At 37.1% G+C, this 16,201-nt stretch overlaps 1 protein-coding gene across 5 annotated transcripts in view; it reads right to left on the bottom strand.

Annotated features, from left to right (window-relative positions):
* Nucleotides 1-16,201, bottom strand: part of SPAG1 (sperm associated antigen 1) — a 77,771-nt gene that overhangs the window by 48,863 nt on the left and 12,707 nt on the right. For all 5 annotated transcript variants that reach the window (XM_050801170.1, XM_050801174.1, XM_050801171.1 and 2 more), the window contains exons 4-7: nt 7,894-8,019; nt 2,757-2,818; nt 2,128-2,234; nt 1,437-1,542 (exon numbers count right to left, since the gene is read on the bottom strand). In XM_050801170.1, the coding sequence (XP_050657127.1) occupies nt 1,437-1,542; nt 2,128-2,234; nt 2,757-2,818; nt 7,894-8,019 (401 nt within the window). The remainder of the gene's footprint in view (nt 1-1,436; nt 1,543-2,127; nt 2,235-2,756; nt 2,819-7,893; nt 8,020-16,201) is intronic.

Here is a 16,201-nt window from a genome sequence, read left to right on the forward strand (position 1 = left end):
CTTGAGCCCAGGAGTTTGAGGCTGCAGTGAGCTATGATCATACCACTGCACTCTTGCCTGGATAACAGAGTGAGACCCTGTCTCAAAAAAAAAAAAAAAAAAAGAATCTGCCCAAGGTCAGAAAGTGGTAGTCTGAATTCCCTTAACCATTAACCATTATACTATGCTGCTTTAATTCTTCAACTACATGATTCCTCATAAAAGAAGAAAAGAGTTTTGCAACCTGTAATAGACAAGAGACTCTGTGGTATAAATCTACAAGAAAAGAAAGAACAGTTATCAAGACTGACATCCACCTGCCTGAACAGGGGAGGCTGTACTGAATGAATGATCCATCATATATCCTCTTTACCTCATGTCTTCATTTAAACAGTCTGAGAAAACTTCTTTAGAGACATCAACAACATTGAAAAAAATCTATCTTATTTCCAAAGGTGGAAAAAAGATTGTACAGAGTTTAGGGCTAAGGTGGCATTGGTGATTCTATAAGAACAGTTTATCTGTAACAACATTTTAAAAACTTAGTCTACTTTTCATAGGCTGTTAAGAACTTCAGAAGTTCATATACATACTTATTGAACAGCTACTATGAACCAGGTACTTTGTTGGGCCTTGGGGATACGATGATGTAAAAATCCTTGACAATTGGGTTCTGCTCTTATAAATCTTACATTCTAGTTATTATCAAATCACACAAGCTTAAATTATACTTCTGACAAGTGCTACAAAGGAGAGGTAAGACTGCTATAAGAGCCTATAAATTGGGAGGTGAAGTGGGTGGGGTGGGATGGAGATTTAACCTAGTTTGGAAGGTCAAGTAAGACTTCTCCAAAGAAGTAAGGTGAAGACTAAGATCTGAAGGATAAATCAGAATTAACTAGATAATGGGAGGAGGGAAGAGCATTTTTTTCTTCTTAATTTTCTTTTCTCTTTCAAAGGCTAGTCAAGTGAAACGGTGGGAGTGGAGAAGGGACAAGGAAATCTGTATCTGGTTGTGATCAATTAGTTGTAAACACCACTGTACTCAGATCAGCCATGGGAAAAGCATTTTTGATGGAGGACCCAGCATGTGCAAAGGCCCTGTGGTAGGAAGGAGCACCACAAATACTGGAATTAAATCCAGGCAGTCTACAGTAGAACCTAAGTTATTCACTTCTATATCATATGGGCCTTCTGTTGAATTCCTGTCAGATGGCTTCTATTTTCTCTGCAAGATAGGAAGTTACGTCCTCTGTCAAAAGTAGGAGTGGAGTGGGAGCTTAAAGGTTTGAGAAAAGTATTGAAAAAATAGGAGAAACATAAGTGAATATATGGTAAATCACAAGTACAATACATTGAGAGATTCTGACATAGACTTTCGCTTATTTATGTTTCAACAATTAAGACATTATCATTTTTTAAAAGGCAAGTTTAAACCACAACAAACGTCTGCTCACCTGGTATAATACATCACTGCTTCTTCATAATCTCCTGAGTTGAAAGCTTCATTTCCTTTCTCCTTTTCACGAATGGCAAGAAAATCCTTTTCTTTCTCAGTTAGACCTAGAAATAAATGTTATCTGCTATATGTAAACATATAATTTAACAGAATTTTTAAAGTTTAAATCTAAGAATGCTTATTTTAACAGAAGCAGAAGAGAGCAGAAAGATCATAAAATAAACAAAAGAAAATAAAAGGTTCCTTAAGCTTAGTGATGTTTTCTTTTTAAATCATTCACAAGTTTTGAGGATTCAGAATTTTTTTAATGATTGATTTTGTTTTACTTTATAGGTGCCATTCATCTGTTGACTACAAACAAAAACAAATAAACTGCCCCATCTTTTTGTTTTGAAGCAAATAGAAAACAATTTGAGGAATTTGGAGGGAAAAGAGGATTGGAAAAAAAGGAATTACAAATGAATTACAGTAAGAAAAATAAGTTTATATTTTAAAGTCTTACTACATTTAAAAATTAAGTGGGTAAAAGAGAGAAGCAAATTTGTTGAATGGTCAACTGTCGGAGAAAATCCATAAGCTTTTCATGGTAATCTGTGCAGTACTCAAAGACAATGTCTTCTAGATTGACAGTTTTTATTATAATTCAAAAACTTTAAAGACTACTAAATTATTATTTTTTCTCCAATTACCTGCTGTATCTATTCTTGTCTCAATTTTAGACAAGTGTGACTTGTCTATTACCGTCTTTTCTTTGTAATCTTCATCAATTTTCAAACATTCCTTTTCCACGTCAAATCTTAAATGAAAGAACAATAAAAACCAAACGAAATACAATACAGGCAAGAAAACAAATGTATTATTGATATTCTTATATTTGTACAAGTATGCCTTTGGATCCATATTCAAAGATATGCAGTAACTTTATAGTTCAAGTCATCTGAGTTCCTTCTTAAGAAAACACACAATTTAGTGAGAGCTTAAACGTTAATCAAATCTAAACTGGTCAGAACTTTGAAATTAAAATGTGACTAACTTATCTCAATTTTACATTTTTGTTCTTTTATAGTTTGGATGGGTGTAAAAATTACATTAGTTTTTTTTTGGTTGGTTTTATATTTAAAAAAAGGATATAGTAGTTTTTTATGTACTGAAAAAACATCAAAAGGGCTGAGGCCAGATATTCTCAGTACTCTATTAAAGTAATTTGGTATTCTTGACATGTTCAGGTTTATAATAATTATTTAAGAAATTACTTTAGTATTTTGTGGTAGATAACTTTTTTAGTGATACATTTTATATAAAGACATGTAAAACATACTTATCCCATTCTGCATAATCCCTTGGAGTTTTCTTTTTAGTTGGTCTTTTAGAACATTTTTCCTAAAAGAATAAAATCATATTTTATGAGGTATATTTAATATAAGATTATCAGGTTTTACTGTAAATGCAATGTAAAGTATTGGGTTAAGATATACAAATGGAGGCCAGATGCAGGGGCTCACGCCTGTAATCCCAGCACTTTGGGAGGTTGAGGTGGACAGATCACTTGAGGCCAGAAGTTCCAGACCAGTCTGGCCAACATGGAGAAATGCTGTCTCTACTAAAAATACAAAAATTAGCTGGGCATGGTGGCGCATGCCTGCAATCCCAGGTACTTGGAGGTTGAGGCATGAGAATTGCTTGAACCTGGGAGGTGGAGGTTGCAGTGAGCAGAGATTGAGCCACTATACTCCAGCCTGGGTGACAAAGCGAGACTTTCTCAAAAAAATAAAATAAAGATATACAAATGGAATGGATAAGAAAAATAGGTACCCTGGAAGTTACTATAACTTCAGCATTAAAGTTATTAAGAATTTTAAATTTGTAGTTATTCTGGGGACAATCTATAGGTTTTTAAGTATATATATGTATAATTTTAAAACTTATGTGTGAATATGATTATTACTGATTTTCTTATAATAAAAAAGTACTAAATTCTGATTCATTCTTTTCAAACCTAGGCATTGGAGAAACAAGAATAACTGCTATGTTAGTCAGAAGTTTGCAATGACAGTAATCTGATTTGGAATAATTACATTAAGAAAGAAGAAATTATCAGCTTATATAACTAAACTGATGGAAGGGCAGGGTATTGCTGGATGAGGGGATTCCTATGCCCTTTCTCCAGCTCTCCATGTCCCTCCCAGTCTCTGCTCCTCTCTACCTACTGATTTCACTTTCCCTGATGGGTACTTGCTTTCTTTATGTGGCAGGAAACATCGCCACAAGCATTCTGGAATTATAACCTCACAGCTCTCTCCACCAGAGGAAAAGGAGAGTGACTCTTCTCTCTGTCTTCAGTTAGAGAAATTCCAAGGAAGAACTGACTGGCTAGCTCGGGTCATGGGCCCATCTTGACCAAGCACTAACAGTGGCCCAAAGTAGCCACATTCCCACTGCTGAAGACAGAGGGCAGGTTCTGCACCGGAACAGAATGAGAGAAAGGCAAACAATAGCCATAATGCTCACCAATAATCAGTCTCCGAGACAGGGTACAATTTTTTGCTAGGTAAGTACTAAGGAATTATTAACTTTAAAATATTTATCTATATAGTCTGAAGAAAGGGAAGTATAGTAGAATTTATAATAATAAAGTAGGTGCTGATTTGTTTTTAAACTGTTACATATCTTCATTCTCATTAGGCTCAGGTTTGCTAATAGCAATACTAGGAACTATATAAACCACATAAATGAGTACTATGCAGTCCTTACAGGCTCAAAAAGTCTCATTTGATGCTTGCACTTGATTTCCTGCTCATCAAGACAATGTTCTCAATGCTAAGATGATGTTATGGGTTGAATTGTGTCTCCCAAAACAGTATGATGAAGTCCTAACCCTGGTACCTGTGAATGAGACCTTATTTGGAAATAGAGTCTTTGCAATATAATCAAGTGAAGATGAAGTCATTAGGGTGGGCCCTAATCCAGTATGACTGTGTCCCTATAAAAAGAGGAGACGAAGTTCCAAGAGAAGGAAGCTGGCGGTGTGAAAATGAAAACAGAGCTTAGAGTTGTACCGCTACAAGGCAAGGAAGGCCAGGGCTTCCAAAAGCTGGAAGAGCCAAAGAAGGATCTTCCCTTACAGGTTTTGGAGGCCCTGCCAATACCTTGATTTTGTACTTCTAACCCCTAGAACTGTGGAAGAAAACATTTCTGTTGTTTTATGCCAACCACTTCCTGTGGTGTTACAGCAGCCCTAGGAAACTAATACGAGTTGTATCACTTAGTTTCAAAAGGCATTGATGCGAAATCAGGGGTATTTAATATTCATACGTGGCTCTCAAATACCTACCTGTGACAAAAAATATCCCCCTTTAGGGATCAAGAAATGGACATGAATTGGCTTGACATTTCAAACTGTGTAGATATATCAAAACATCACATTGTTTTATCACACCATAAATATATGCAAGTGTTATCAATTATAACTGAATAAAGAAGAAAAAAATTTTCAATAAATAAAAAAATGAACGGGGAGCAATAAAAGTCTCAAGACATGGACTTAGTATATGGGATAAAATCTAATGTGTAATATTATATTTGGATATTTTAAGAAGGCAATGCTCTCTGACTGAAAGATTGGGACATGTGCCTTCTATGTATTCTTATAACACTGCATATTTACTGTCATAATCCATGGGGCGGCTCAAATTTTTCAGTATCATGACACGCTCACACTCCTCAAAACTATCGGTCATTGGAGTTATACAGATTTTCCAAATATTCACAGATTTCATTATACAATTTTATAAATCACAATTTGTTAATATCCGCATGGAGCTCATCAAAAAAGACTTTCAGGTATGTTAAATAAAATTTATAGGAGGTCAGTGATTTGGAATAAGCTCCTGCACTAGGCCCCAACAGACTAAAATGTAGTCACTGGTGCTAAAGTTCCATATCACCAACCCAAAATTAACTTGCTTACCTGACTAGAGAAATCAAAAGACATAGATAATAACCAAATTTCTGCTTTAACCCTTATAAGGAAAATAACCTGTTGTTAAATAGTCTACTTTTTGTATTCCTTGTCCCTGCTCAAGCTACCTTATAAAAACCAGCTGTTCTGCCATGGCCATTGGAGCACATTTTCTAAATTTTTAGAGGAGATGTCATCCTGATTCACAAATTGTTAATATAAGCCAATTAAATCTTGAAATTTGTTATAATGTTGTCCTTTGACAAGTATCCCCCTTAAGGGCTATTTTCTGTCACAAGCAGAAATTTGAGAAACACATAATATCTAAATTATTAGATATTATTATATTATACTAAATATTTAATACCTAAAGTCCTAATTTGCACTTTGTTTTTAGAGACAGGGTCTTGCTCTGTTGCCCAGACTGGAGTACAGTGGTGTCATCATGGCTCACTGCAGCCTTGACCTCCAGGGCTCAGGCAATCCTCTTACCTCAGTCTCCTGAGTAGCTAGAACTACAACTACAGGCATGTGCCACCACACCACACTAATGAAAAAAAAAAAGTTTTGTAGAGATGGGGTCTCACTCTGTTACCCAGGCCTCGAACTCCTGGGCTCAAGTGATCTACCCGCCTTGGCCTCCCAAAGTGCTGGGATTACAGGCCTGAGCCACTGCCCCACTTGCCTGGACCTAGTTTGCACTTGAAAGCTCAGATTTGCTTACTAGCAACAAATACTGTGAGTTGTTTTCCTTAAAGTGACAGGCCTCCTTCATTCACTTTCAACAAAATTGTTGCTGAAATCCCAATTCTGAATAATGACAGTTTGTCAACCATTATTTCAAGTAGAAACAGTGTTCCAGGAAAACGTGGCTATGCATCATATCATAACCATCATATTTCACTATGCAGGGAAGTGCTTTCTGCATACTTCTCACTTTGTCACACAAAATACTAAAAGGACATGTCCTAGAAGTTCAAGATCTAACAAAGTAAATATTCTATTATTTTATTAAAGGTATTTTTAAGTAATATTGGAATTTGTTTTTACTGTATGTACAGTGTGGTGCCTGCCTTGCTTCATGTTAAAGCAACAGCAGCTTTATCCTCAGGGCAAATGCCAACACAGTGACAAGGACAAAGCACTAGTATTATTTTCAAAATAGCACTGACTTTCTGGATCCCCTGGAAGAATCTCTGGGACTTTAAGGGCTTCCTAGACCATACTTTGAGAACTACTGTACCACTAGTCCGTCCACCCCATTGCTCCTTCAGCAATGCTTATTCATTGTTATATTTTCAGGGCACAGTCTTAGTGCACAAGGACTATTCTTTTTTTTTTTTTTTTTTTTCTTTTTTTTTTTTGAGACAGAGGAGATGATCTCAGCTCGCTGCAACCTCCATCTCCTGGGTTCAAACAATTCTCGTGCCTCAGCCTCCCAGGAAGCTGGGATTACAGGCACATGCCACCACGCTTGGCTAATGTTTTTGCATTTTTAGTAGAGATGGGGTTTCACCATGTTGGCCAGGCTGGTCTTAAACTCCTGGCCTCAAGTAATCCATCCATCTCAGCCTCCCAAAGTGCTGGGATTACAGGCGTGAGCCACCGTGCCCGACCGACTATTCAATAAATACAATTTCATGGATTGCAGACAGTGGCATCCTCACCAGATTACTGTACACCTCAGTTACGTACGTAATTCCTAATGAGGAGTAAAAAGATCCAGGAAGGTAAATTATCAGAGAGCAGAGTGATGAAGAGCCATGGATATTTTTAAAATAAAATTGATTCAAAGAAAAGATGAGAATCACAAGAATGAGTTAACCTAGAAACGAAAAGACTTGAGGAGTCATCTGAGAAATTACAAGGTCAGATGGATGCCAGGAAACCCAGTTTCAATCTAAAGTTAAATAGAATGGGCCTGGAACTTCAACAGGCCCGTTCTGTATGGAGCCCACGGATTAAAAAGGAGAGGTCTATGTGACAAAATAGGGACCACACAGAGAAATGGGAATAAGGGGAAGAACACATGCACTAAATAGAGGAATGACATTTATAAGTACTGAAAGTATCTGTTTACTGTTTTAAATCCATAATTAAATTATGTAATATGATATATCCTCTGTAGCCCTACTAGATATATATATATAATTGTTCCCTGAAATTTTCACACACTGAATCAGACCTTTTGCTCTCATCAAAATTGGACAGAAGAGACAGGGCGTATATAAAAAAAAAAAAAAAAAAAAAAAAGACTAAAGGCAGTAAATAAGCCCAAGATGCAAGACTTCAAAGGAAAAAACTGTTTCATTTTGATCTCCAAGTAATGAGATACAGCCTAGTGAAGAAGGTGATAGTTCCCAGCCAGCTGAACAAACTCCCCAACTCTCCTAGAGGACATCACACATAGGCTGCTCCGATTCAACTGAGATTGCCCCTTAATAAACAGCAACAATCCTCTCCCACTACCACCCACAAAGATATCAAAAAGGCCTACCTTGCCAACATGAAGACAGCTGTTTGAACCACGAACTGGAGGCAAATTATCTTTCATTGCTGGAAATGTCTCGGTTTCATGAAAGTGCATTTTATCTTCTTCTTTTTTAATTTCCGATACCCAACTCTGAGAATAGAGAAAAAGGTAAATATATAGTTTGAAATAATTATAACCAAGCATAAGAAAGAACTATAGCTGACCCTTGAACAATGCAAGTTTGAACTGCATGGGTCTACGTGGATTTTTTTCAGTAAAAATGTTGGAAAAATATTTGGAGATTTGTGACAGTTTGAAAAAACTCACAGATGAATTAGAAATATCAAAAAATTAAGCTAAGTTAGGTATTTCATGAATGCATAAAATATATGTAGATACTAGCCTAGTTTATCATTTACTACAATAAAGTATACATAAGTTATAAAAAGTTAAAATTTATCAAAACTTACCCACACAAACACTTACAGACCATAAATAGCACCATTCACAGTAAAGAGAAATGTAAAAAAAAAGACATAAGGATGCAATATTAAATCATAACTGCATAAAACTGACTGTATTACACACTACAATACATAATAATTTCACAGCCACCTCCTGTTGCTGTTGTTGTAAGCTTTAAGTTACAAGTATCTGCTTAAAATGCCTTGTGACACTAGTCATCTCTGCAGAAGCAGTTTGTCTCTAGTAAACTGCATCTTGTCATAAAAAGTGATCTCTCACAGTTCTCACATATTTTTATGATGTCTAGTGCAACACTGTAAACCTTAAATAACACCATGGGACCCATACGAAGTATCACTAGTGATGCTGGAAGTGCTCCCAAGAAACAGAGAAAACACATGATATTACAAAAGAAAAAGTTGAATTGCTTGATATGTGCCAGAGATTAAGATCTGGCATAAGCTACAGTTGCAGTTGTCCACCATTTCAAAATAAATGAATCCAGAATAAGGACCACTGAAAAAAAAAAGAAAGAAAAGAAAAAAGAGGGAGAGGAGAGGGAGAGGAAAGGGGGAGGGAAAGGGAGAGAGGAAGAGAGAGGGGGAGGGGGAGGGGGAAAGGAAGAGGGAGAAGAGGAGAGGAGAGGAGAAGGAAATTTGTAAGGCCATCATTGCATCACTGCGGATACACCATCAGGTGCAAAGACTTTGCACTTCTTGTGAAATGCCTTTTTATCTTGTATTGAAAATGCAGCCTTCATGTGGGTGCAAGATTGATGTAAAGAAGACATTCCTGGCTGGGCGTGGTGGCTCACTCCTGTAATGCCAGCACTTTGGAAGGCCGAAGCGGGCAGATCACTTGATGTCAGGAGTTGCAGACCAGCCTGGCCAACGTCTCTACTAAAAACACAAAATTAGCCAGGCGTGGTTGGTGGGCGCCTGTAATCCTAGCTACTGGGGAGTCTGAGGCAGAAGAATTGCTTGAACCCAGGAGGCGGAGGTTGCAGTGAGCCGAGATGGCACCACTGCACCCCAGCCTGGGAGACAGAGCAAGACTCAGTCTCAAAAAAAAAAAAGAGAGAAAAAGAAAGACATTCCTATAGATTCTAATATGATTCCAGAAAAAGCAAAGTCACTATATGACAACTTAAAGCAAAAGAAGATGATGAACCTATAAAGCTGAAGAATTGAATGCCAGCAAAGGATGGTTTGAATTTTAGAAAAAGGTTTGGCTTTTAAAATGTCAAGAGAACAGGAGAAGCAGCTTCTCCCAACCAAAAAGCAGCAGACAAGTTTCCAGGTGCCATTGAGAAAATCACTAAAGAGAAAGAATATCTGTCTGAGCAGGTTTTTAATGCAGACAAAAGTGCTGTATTCTAGGGAAAAAAAAGTGCCACAAAGGATATTTATTAGTAAGGAACAGAAGCAAGCACCAGGATTTAAGGCAGGAAGGGAAAGGGAAACTCAACTATTTTGTGCAAACGCAGTTGGGTTTATGATCAGGACTGACTTTATCTGTAAAGCTGCTAACCCTCAAGCCTTGAGGAGAAAAGATAGATATCAGCTGCCAGTCTTTTGACTGTACAGCAAGAAGGCCTATTCAAGAACCTTTTTCTGTATTGGTTCCATCAATGCTTTGTTCCTGAAGTCAGGATGTACCTTGCCACTAAGGGACTGTCTTTTGATGTTGGACAATGTCCCAGACCACCCAGAACCCCATGAGTTCAAGACCAAAGGGGTCAAGTGGTCTACTTACCCCAAAACAACATCTCTAATTCAACCTCTAGATCAGGGGGTCACAAAGATCTTTAAGAACTTTACTGCATGCCAGCCGGGCGCGGTGGCTCACGCCTGTAATCCCAACACTTTGGGAAGCCAAGGCGGGTGGATCACGAGGTCAGGAAATTGAGACCATCCTGGCTAACATGGTGAAACCCCATCCCTACTAAAAATACAAAAAAAAAAATTAGCCAGGCGTGGTGGCGGGCACTTATAGTCCCAGCTACTCGGGAGGCTGAGGCAGAAGAATGGGGTGAACCCAGGTGGCGGAGCTTGCAGTGAGCCACTGCACTCCAGGCTGGGTGACAGAACAAGACTCTGTCTCAAAAAAAAAAAAAAAAAAAAAAAAAAAAAAGAACTTCACTGCATGCCCTACTCTATGGAAAGGACTGTCAATACTACCGAAGAGAACCCTGATAGAACATCATGAACGTCTAGAAGGGTTACACCATTGAAAATGCCATCATTATTATAGAAAAAGCCATTAAGCCAGGAGTGGTGGCACATGCACCTGTAGCCCCAGTTACTCTGGAGGCTGAGGCAGGAGGATCACTTGAGCCCATGAGTTGTAGGCTGTACTGTGTGCTATGACCCTGCCTGTGAATAGCCATTGCATTCCAGCCCTGGCAACATGGCAAGATCCCATCTCTAAGAAAAAAAAAAAAAAAGCCATGAAATAATAAATCCATGCTAGAAAAAAACTGTCCAGATATTGTCCAGGATTTCATAGGATTTACAATAGAGTAAATCAAGGAAATCATAAAAGAGATTATGAATATGCCAAAAAAAAGTTGAGGGTGAAGTGTCTCAAGATATGGATGTTGGAGAAATTCAAGTGCTAACGCCACACCACAGTAATTAACAGAAGATGACTTCATGAAGGTAAGTGCTTCTGAACCAGTGCCAGACAATGAGAAGACACAGAAGAAGCAATGCCAGAAAATAAACTAACATAAGACAATCTGGCAGAAGGGCTCTGATTACTGAAGACTGTTTTTGACTTCTGTTACAACATCTATCCTCTGTGATATGGGGACTAAAACTAAAGCAAACGGTAGAAGAAGGATTGGTACCATATCGTAACATTTTTAGAGAAATGAAAAAGCAAAAGACAGAAATTATGATTGATTTCTATAAAGTTACACCAAGTACACTTCTCATGCCTCTCCTGCCTCTCCTTTCATCTCCTCCACCTCTTCCATCTCTGCTACCCTTGAGACAGCAAAACCAACCCCTCCTGTGCCTCCTCCTCCTCAACCTACTTAATTTGATGATGATGGGGATGAAGACCTTTATGATGATCCACTTCCACTTAATGCATAGAAAATGTATCTTCTCTTCCTCAGGATTTTCCTAATAATATTTTCTTTTCTCTAGCTTACTTTATTGTAAGAATACAGTATATAATCTATATAACATACAAAATATATGTTAATCAACTGTTTATGTTATTGGTAAGGCTTTCAGTCAACAAAAGACTATCAGTAGTTAAGTTCTGGGGGAGTCAAAAGTTGTAAGTACATTTTTGATTGTAAAGGGAGCCAGTGCCCCTAACTCCTTGTGTTGTTCAAGAGTCACCTATATTTATCATAGTTTCCTATGAGTCAATTTTTTAGACAATGTGATCTTGCCATCCTCACTATCTGGAACATACTTCGTACCTTTTATTTTAAATTGTTGTAAATATGCATAACATAATAAAATTGGCCATCTTAACAGTTTTTAAGTCTACAGTTCAGTCTTGTTAAGTATATATACATTGTTGTTGCCCTTCCTACTTTTATTTATCTTGCAAGACCTTATTCATCATTCTTTTCAGCAAGATTTCCCAGAACTTCCTAGTTGGGCTAAAAGTGCTTCTCCTCCATAATATATTAGCATAAATATTTAAAAATCATCTATTGTTAGTCTCTCTTCTTACACTGTAAATTCCTTGAGGGCAGGGCCTATGTCTTAATTTCATCTTTGTGATTCAGTGTCTGACATATAGTAGGTTCTTAATGTTTATTAAATTGTCATAGGTGCCAGAAAAAAAAATTGAGTAAGATATTTATTATCCGTGAAATAGTATTACTTAATATTCAGAAAAGATGTATTGAGAGTTCTAATATTTGTTAGACACTCTTAAAAGCACTGGGATACAGCAAAAAAAAAAAAAAAAAAAAAAAAACAAACTATATTATCTGTCCTATCTGTATATAGAAGGCAGGGAGGGTGAAAAAGGGCAAAGAGGAGAAATATGAGAAGAAAAAGAAAAGCAATAAGGTTAGAGTGGTAAAAGATAAGAGGAAGATTTATAGAGGAGGAAGGGAGCAAGAAAGAATGGAGAAAAGGGGACAAGTGACAAAGTATGAAAGAAAGGCAAGTGAAAAGGAGACTAACTTGCGAAGTGACCAACAGGAGTTCTAGACCACCCTGGGCAACATAGCAAGACCCATGTCTCTACAAAAAAAATTATCTGAGTGTGGTGGTAAATGCCTATAATCCCAGCTACTTGGGAGAATAAGGAGGATCACTTGAGCCCAAGAGTTCAAGGCTGCAGCGAGCTATTATTGTGCCACTGCACGCCAGCCTGGGTGACAGAGCAAGACCCCATCTCCAAAAAAAAAAAAAAAAAAGTGGTCAAGAAGAGCAAAGACACACAACGGGGAAAAACATAGGCTCTTCAACTGAAATCAAGCTGTCTAAATCCTGAAAACAAGGCCAAAAAGTCTGGACATAAAGTGCTATTTTTGACTGGTAGATTAATTACCATATTTTTGAGCTCAAGCCAATAAAATGAGAAGGCTGAAAGTTTAAAAAGCAGCATTATAAGTTACAGAATGCATATACCTCAACATTGTTTTTAGATGTTTTAAAATTGTTTTTAACCCCAGAAAAATATAAATAAAATAAAGTAAACAAAAAAACTGGTTCTCCAGAATCTGTGAGATACATATATTTTATATATATATGCACACACACACATATATATACACATACACACACATATATATATATACATACACACACACACACACACACATATATATATATATATATTTTTTTTCTTTATTTTAGGCAGAGTCTAGCTCTGACTCCCAGGCTGGAATACAATGGTGCCATCTTTGCTCACTACAACCTCCACCTCCTGGGTTCAACTGATTCTCATGCCTCAGCCTCCTGAGTAGCTGGGATTACAGGCATGCACCACCACACCTGGCTGATTGTATTTTTAGTAGAGACAGGGTTTCACCATGTTGGCCAGGGTGGTCTCGAACTCCTGACCTTAGGTGATCTGCCCTCCTCGGCCTCCCAAACTGCTGGGATTACAGGCATGAGCCACTCATGCCCAGCCAAAAAATAATTTCTTAAGCAAAATGAAACTGAAGAAACTCTGAGAAAATATAAGTAAATGTGTATCTGGTGGAGAGAAAACCTTCCTAACTATAAAAGCTGATGAAAAGATCTTAAAGAATAAAATTAAGAGGATAGCATAAAATTTTTAAAAAATAAAAAACACCACACACAACATTTAAAAGGTAAACAACAAGCTAGAGGAAAATTTACAATATACAGTACAGAACTCTTACAAAACAATGAGAAATACATTAATAGAAAAAATGCAAAAATTAGCTGGGCGCAGTGGCATGTGCCTGTAATCCCAACTACTCGGGAGGCTGAGGTAGGAGAATCACCTGAACCAGGGAGGCACAGGACAGTGATTATTGAAAGAAAGGGGAACAAATGAGGTAAGCCCTACATTTGCTCCAACTCACTGTCTGCAGTTTCCAGGCTGCAGCACAGTTAAAGTACCCAAACAGAACCCTGTGGTCTTGCTGAATTCAGCAGACAAAGTTTGGACGTTAGGGAGACCAAGACTATGAGGTTTCAGGGGAAAAAATATCAGAGAGGAGGAAGCTGTACAGAAAGAGAGCTCTAAAGATAACCTGAACAGCCTTGTATCTATTTGAAAAATTGAATTCACAGTTAAAATCTTTCCTGAAAAGAAAACCCCAGGCCTATACAGTGTCAACAGTGAATTGAAAAAATTTAAGAAAGAAATAATACCAATTACATACCAACTTTTTTAGAAAACAGAAGAGGAGACAATACTTCTCAACTCCTTCTATGAGACCAGCATTACCCTGCTACCAAAACCAGGCAATGGCATTACAGGAAAATAAAACTATTGACCAATATCTCTCATGATCATAGACACAAAAACCCTTCACAGAATTTTAGCAAATCAAATCCAGGAATATATTTGTAAAAGATATATCATGACCAAGTAGAGTTTATCCTGGAATGTAAGGTTGGTATAATATTTGAAAACAATCTACATAATTTACCTTATTAACAGACTACAAAGAAAATCATCTGTTCATCTCAATAAATGCAGAAAAAGCATTTCACAAAATTTAAAACCCATTCATGATAAAAATTCTCATCAAACAAGGAACAGAAGAAAACTTCAACTTGATAAAGGGCATCTACACAAAATTTAAAGCTCACATTATATTTCATAGTGCAAGTCAAAATGATTTCCCTGTAAGACTGGGAAATAGGCAAGGATATCTGCTCTTACCGCTTCTACTAAACTGGAGGTTCTAGCCAGTTCGATAAGGCAAGTAAAAAAAATAAATAAATAAATGGCAGACTGGAAAAGAAGCAAATCTCTCATTTTTCACAGATGGCATGACCCTGCAGGTAGAAAATCCAATGAATCTACAAAAACATTCCTAGAACTAATCCATGAATTTAACAAAATTGCAGGATATGAAGTCAATATGAAAAAGCAATTAGATAAATATAAACTTGTACAATTAAAAATTGAAATTAAAATTAGGTATCTGGAGTAGTCAAACTTACAGGAACAGCAATAGAATGGTGGTTGCTAGAGGATAGGGGAGTGGGGAAAATGGGGAGTTGTTTAATGAGTATAGCGTTTGTTTTGCAGGATGAAAAAGTTCTGAAGAGTGGTTGCACAACCATGTGAACATGCTTAACACTACTGAACTGTACACTTAAAACTGGTAAAGATAATACATTTCATGTAATATGTATTTCACTATAATGAAAAAAACAAACTTTCATAACTGAGGTGACAGGATGAGCAAAACATTGAAATTACAAAAATATTAACATTTATAATAGCATGAGCTACATGTAATGCTTAGGAATAAGTTTAGCAAAACTATGCAAGAACTATATACTGAAAACTATAAGACATTGCTGTAAAAAAAAAATTGAAGACTTAAATGAATGGAGAAATATACAATGTTCATGGATCCGAAACCTCAGTATTAAGATGTCAGTTCTTCCAAAATTGATCCATAAATTCAACACAATCCCAATTCAAACACAAGCAAGTTATTTTATAATAAGCAAAAGACCTAAAATAGCCAAAACAACTTTTAAAAAGAACAAAGGTGGAAGACTTGCACTAACTCCAGCCTCTTTTTTTTTTCAGCCTTTTATTACAGTAAAATTTCAAGAGTTACTGTAAAACTATTGCAATCAAGACAAGAAGGTAATAAAGATGGACATTTAATATAATGAAACATGCTACTGTGGACAGACTGCCTATGGGGTAGCCTTGCTTATCAAGGAGTATAAAATAAATAAATAAATATAAAAATTAAAATAATGAAACAGAATTGAGGGAGTCAGAAATAGACGTGCACATAAGATCAATTGATTCTTTTTTTTTTGAGACAGTCTTGCTCTGTCATCTAGACTGGAGTTCAGTGGCACCATCTCAGCTCACTGCAACCTCTGCCTCCTGGGTTCAAGCAATTCTTGTGCCTCAGCCTCCTGAGTAGCTGGGACTACAGGCACATGCCACCATGCTCAGCTAATTTTTGGTATTTAGTAGAGATGGGGTTTTGCCACGTTGGCCAGGCTGGTCTTGAACTCCTGACCTCAGGTGATCCACCCACCTCAGCTTCCCAAAGTGCTGGATTACAGGCGTGAGCCACTGTGCTCAACCCAGTTGATTTTTTTTAAAAAGATTTTTTAGAGATGAGGTCTTGCTGTATTGTCCAGCCTAGAGTTAAACAGCTATTCACAGGCTTGGTAATAGTGCACCATAGCCTAAAACTCCTGGG

This window comes from Macaca thibetana, chromosome 8 (assembly GCF_024542745.1).
Source record: "Macaca thibetana thibetana isolate TM-01 chromosome 8, ASM2454274v1, whole genome shotgun sequence".
Classification (NCBI taxonomy): domain Eukaryota; kingdom Metazoa; phylum Chordata; class Mammalia; order Primates; family Cercopithecidae; genus Macaca; species Macaca thibetana.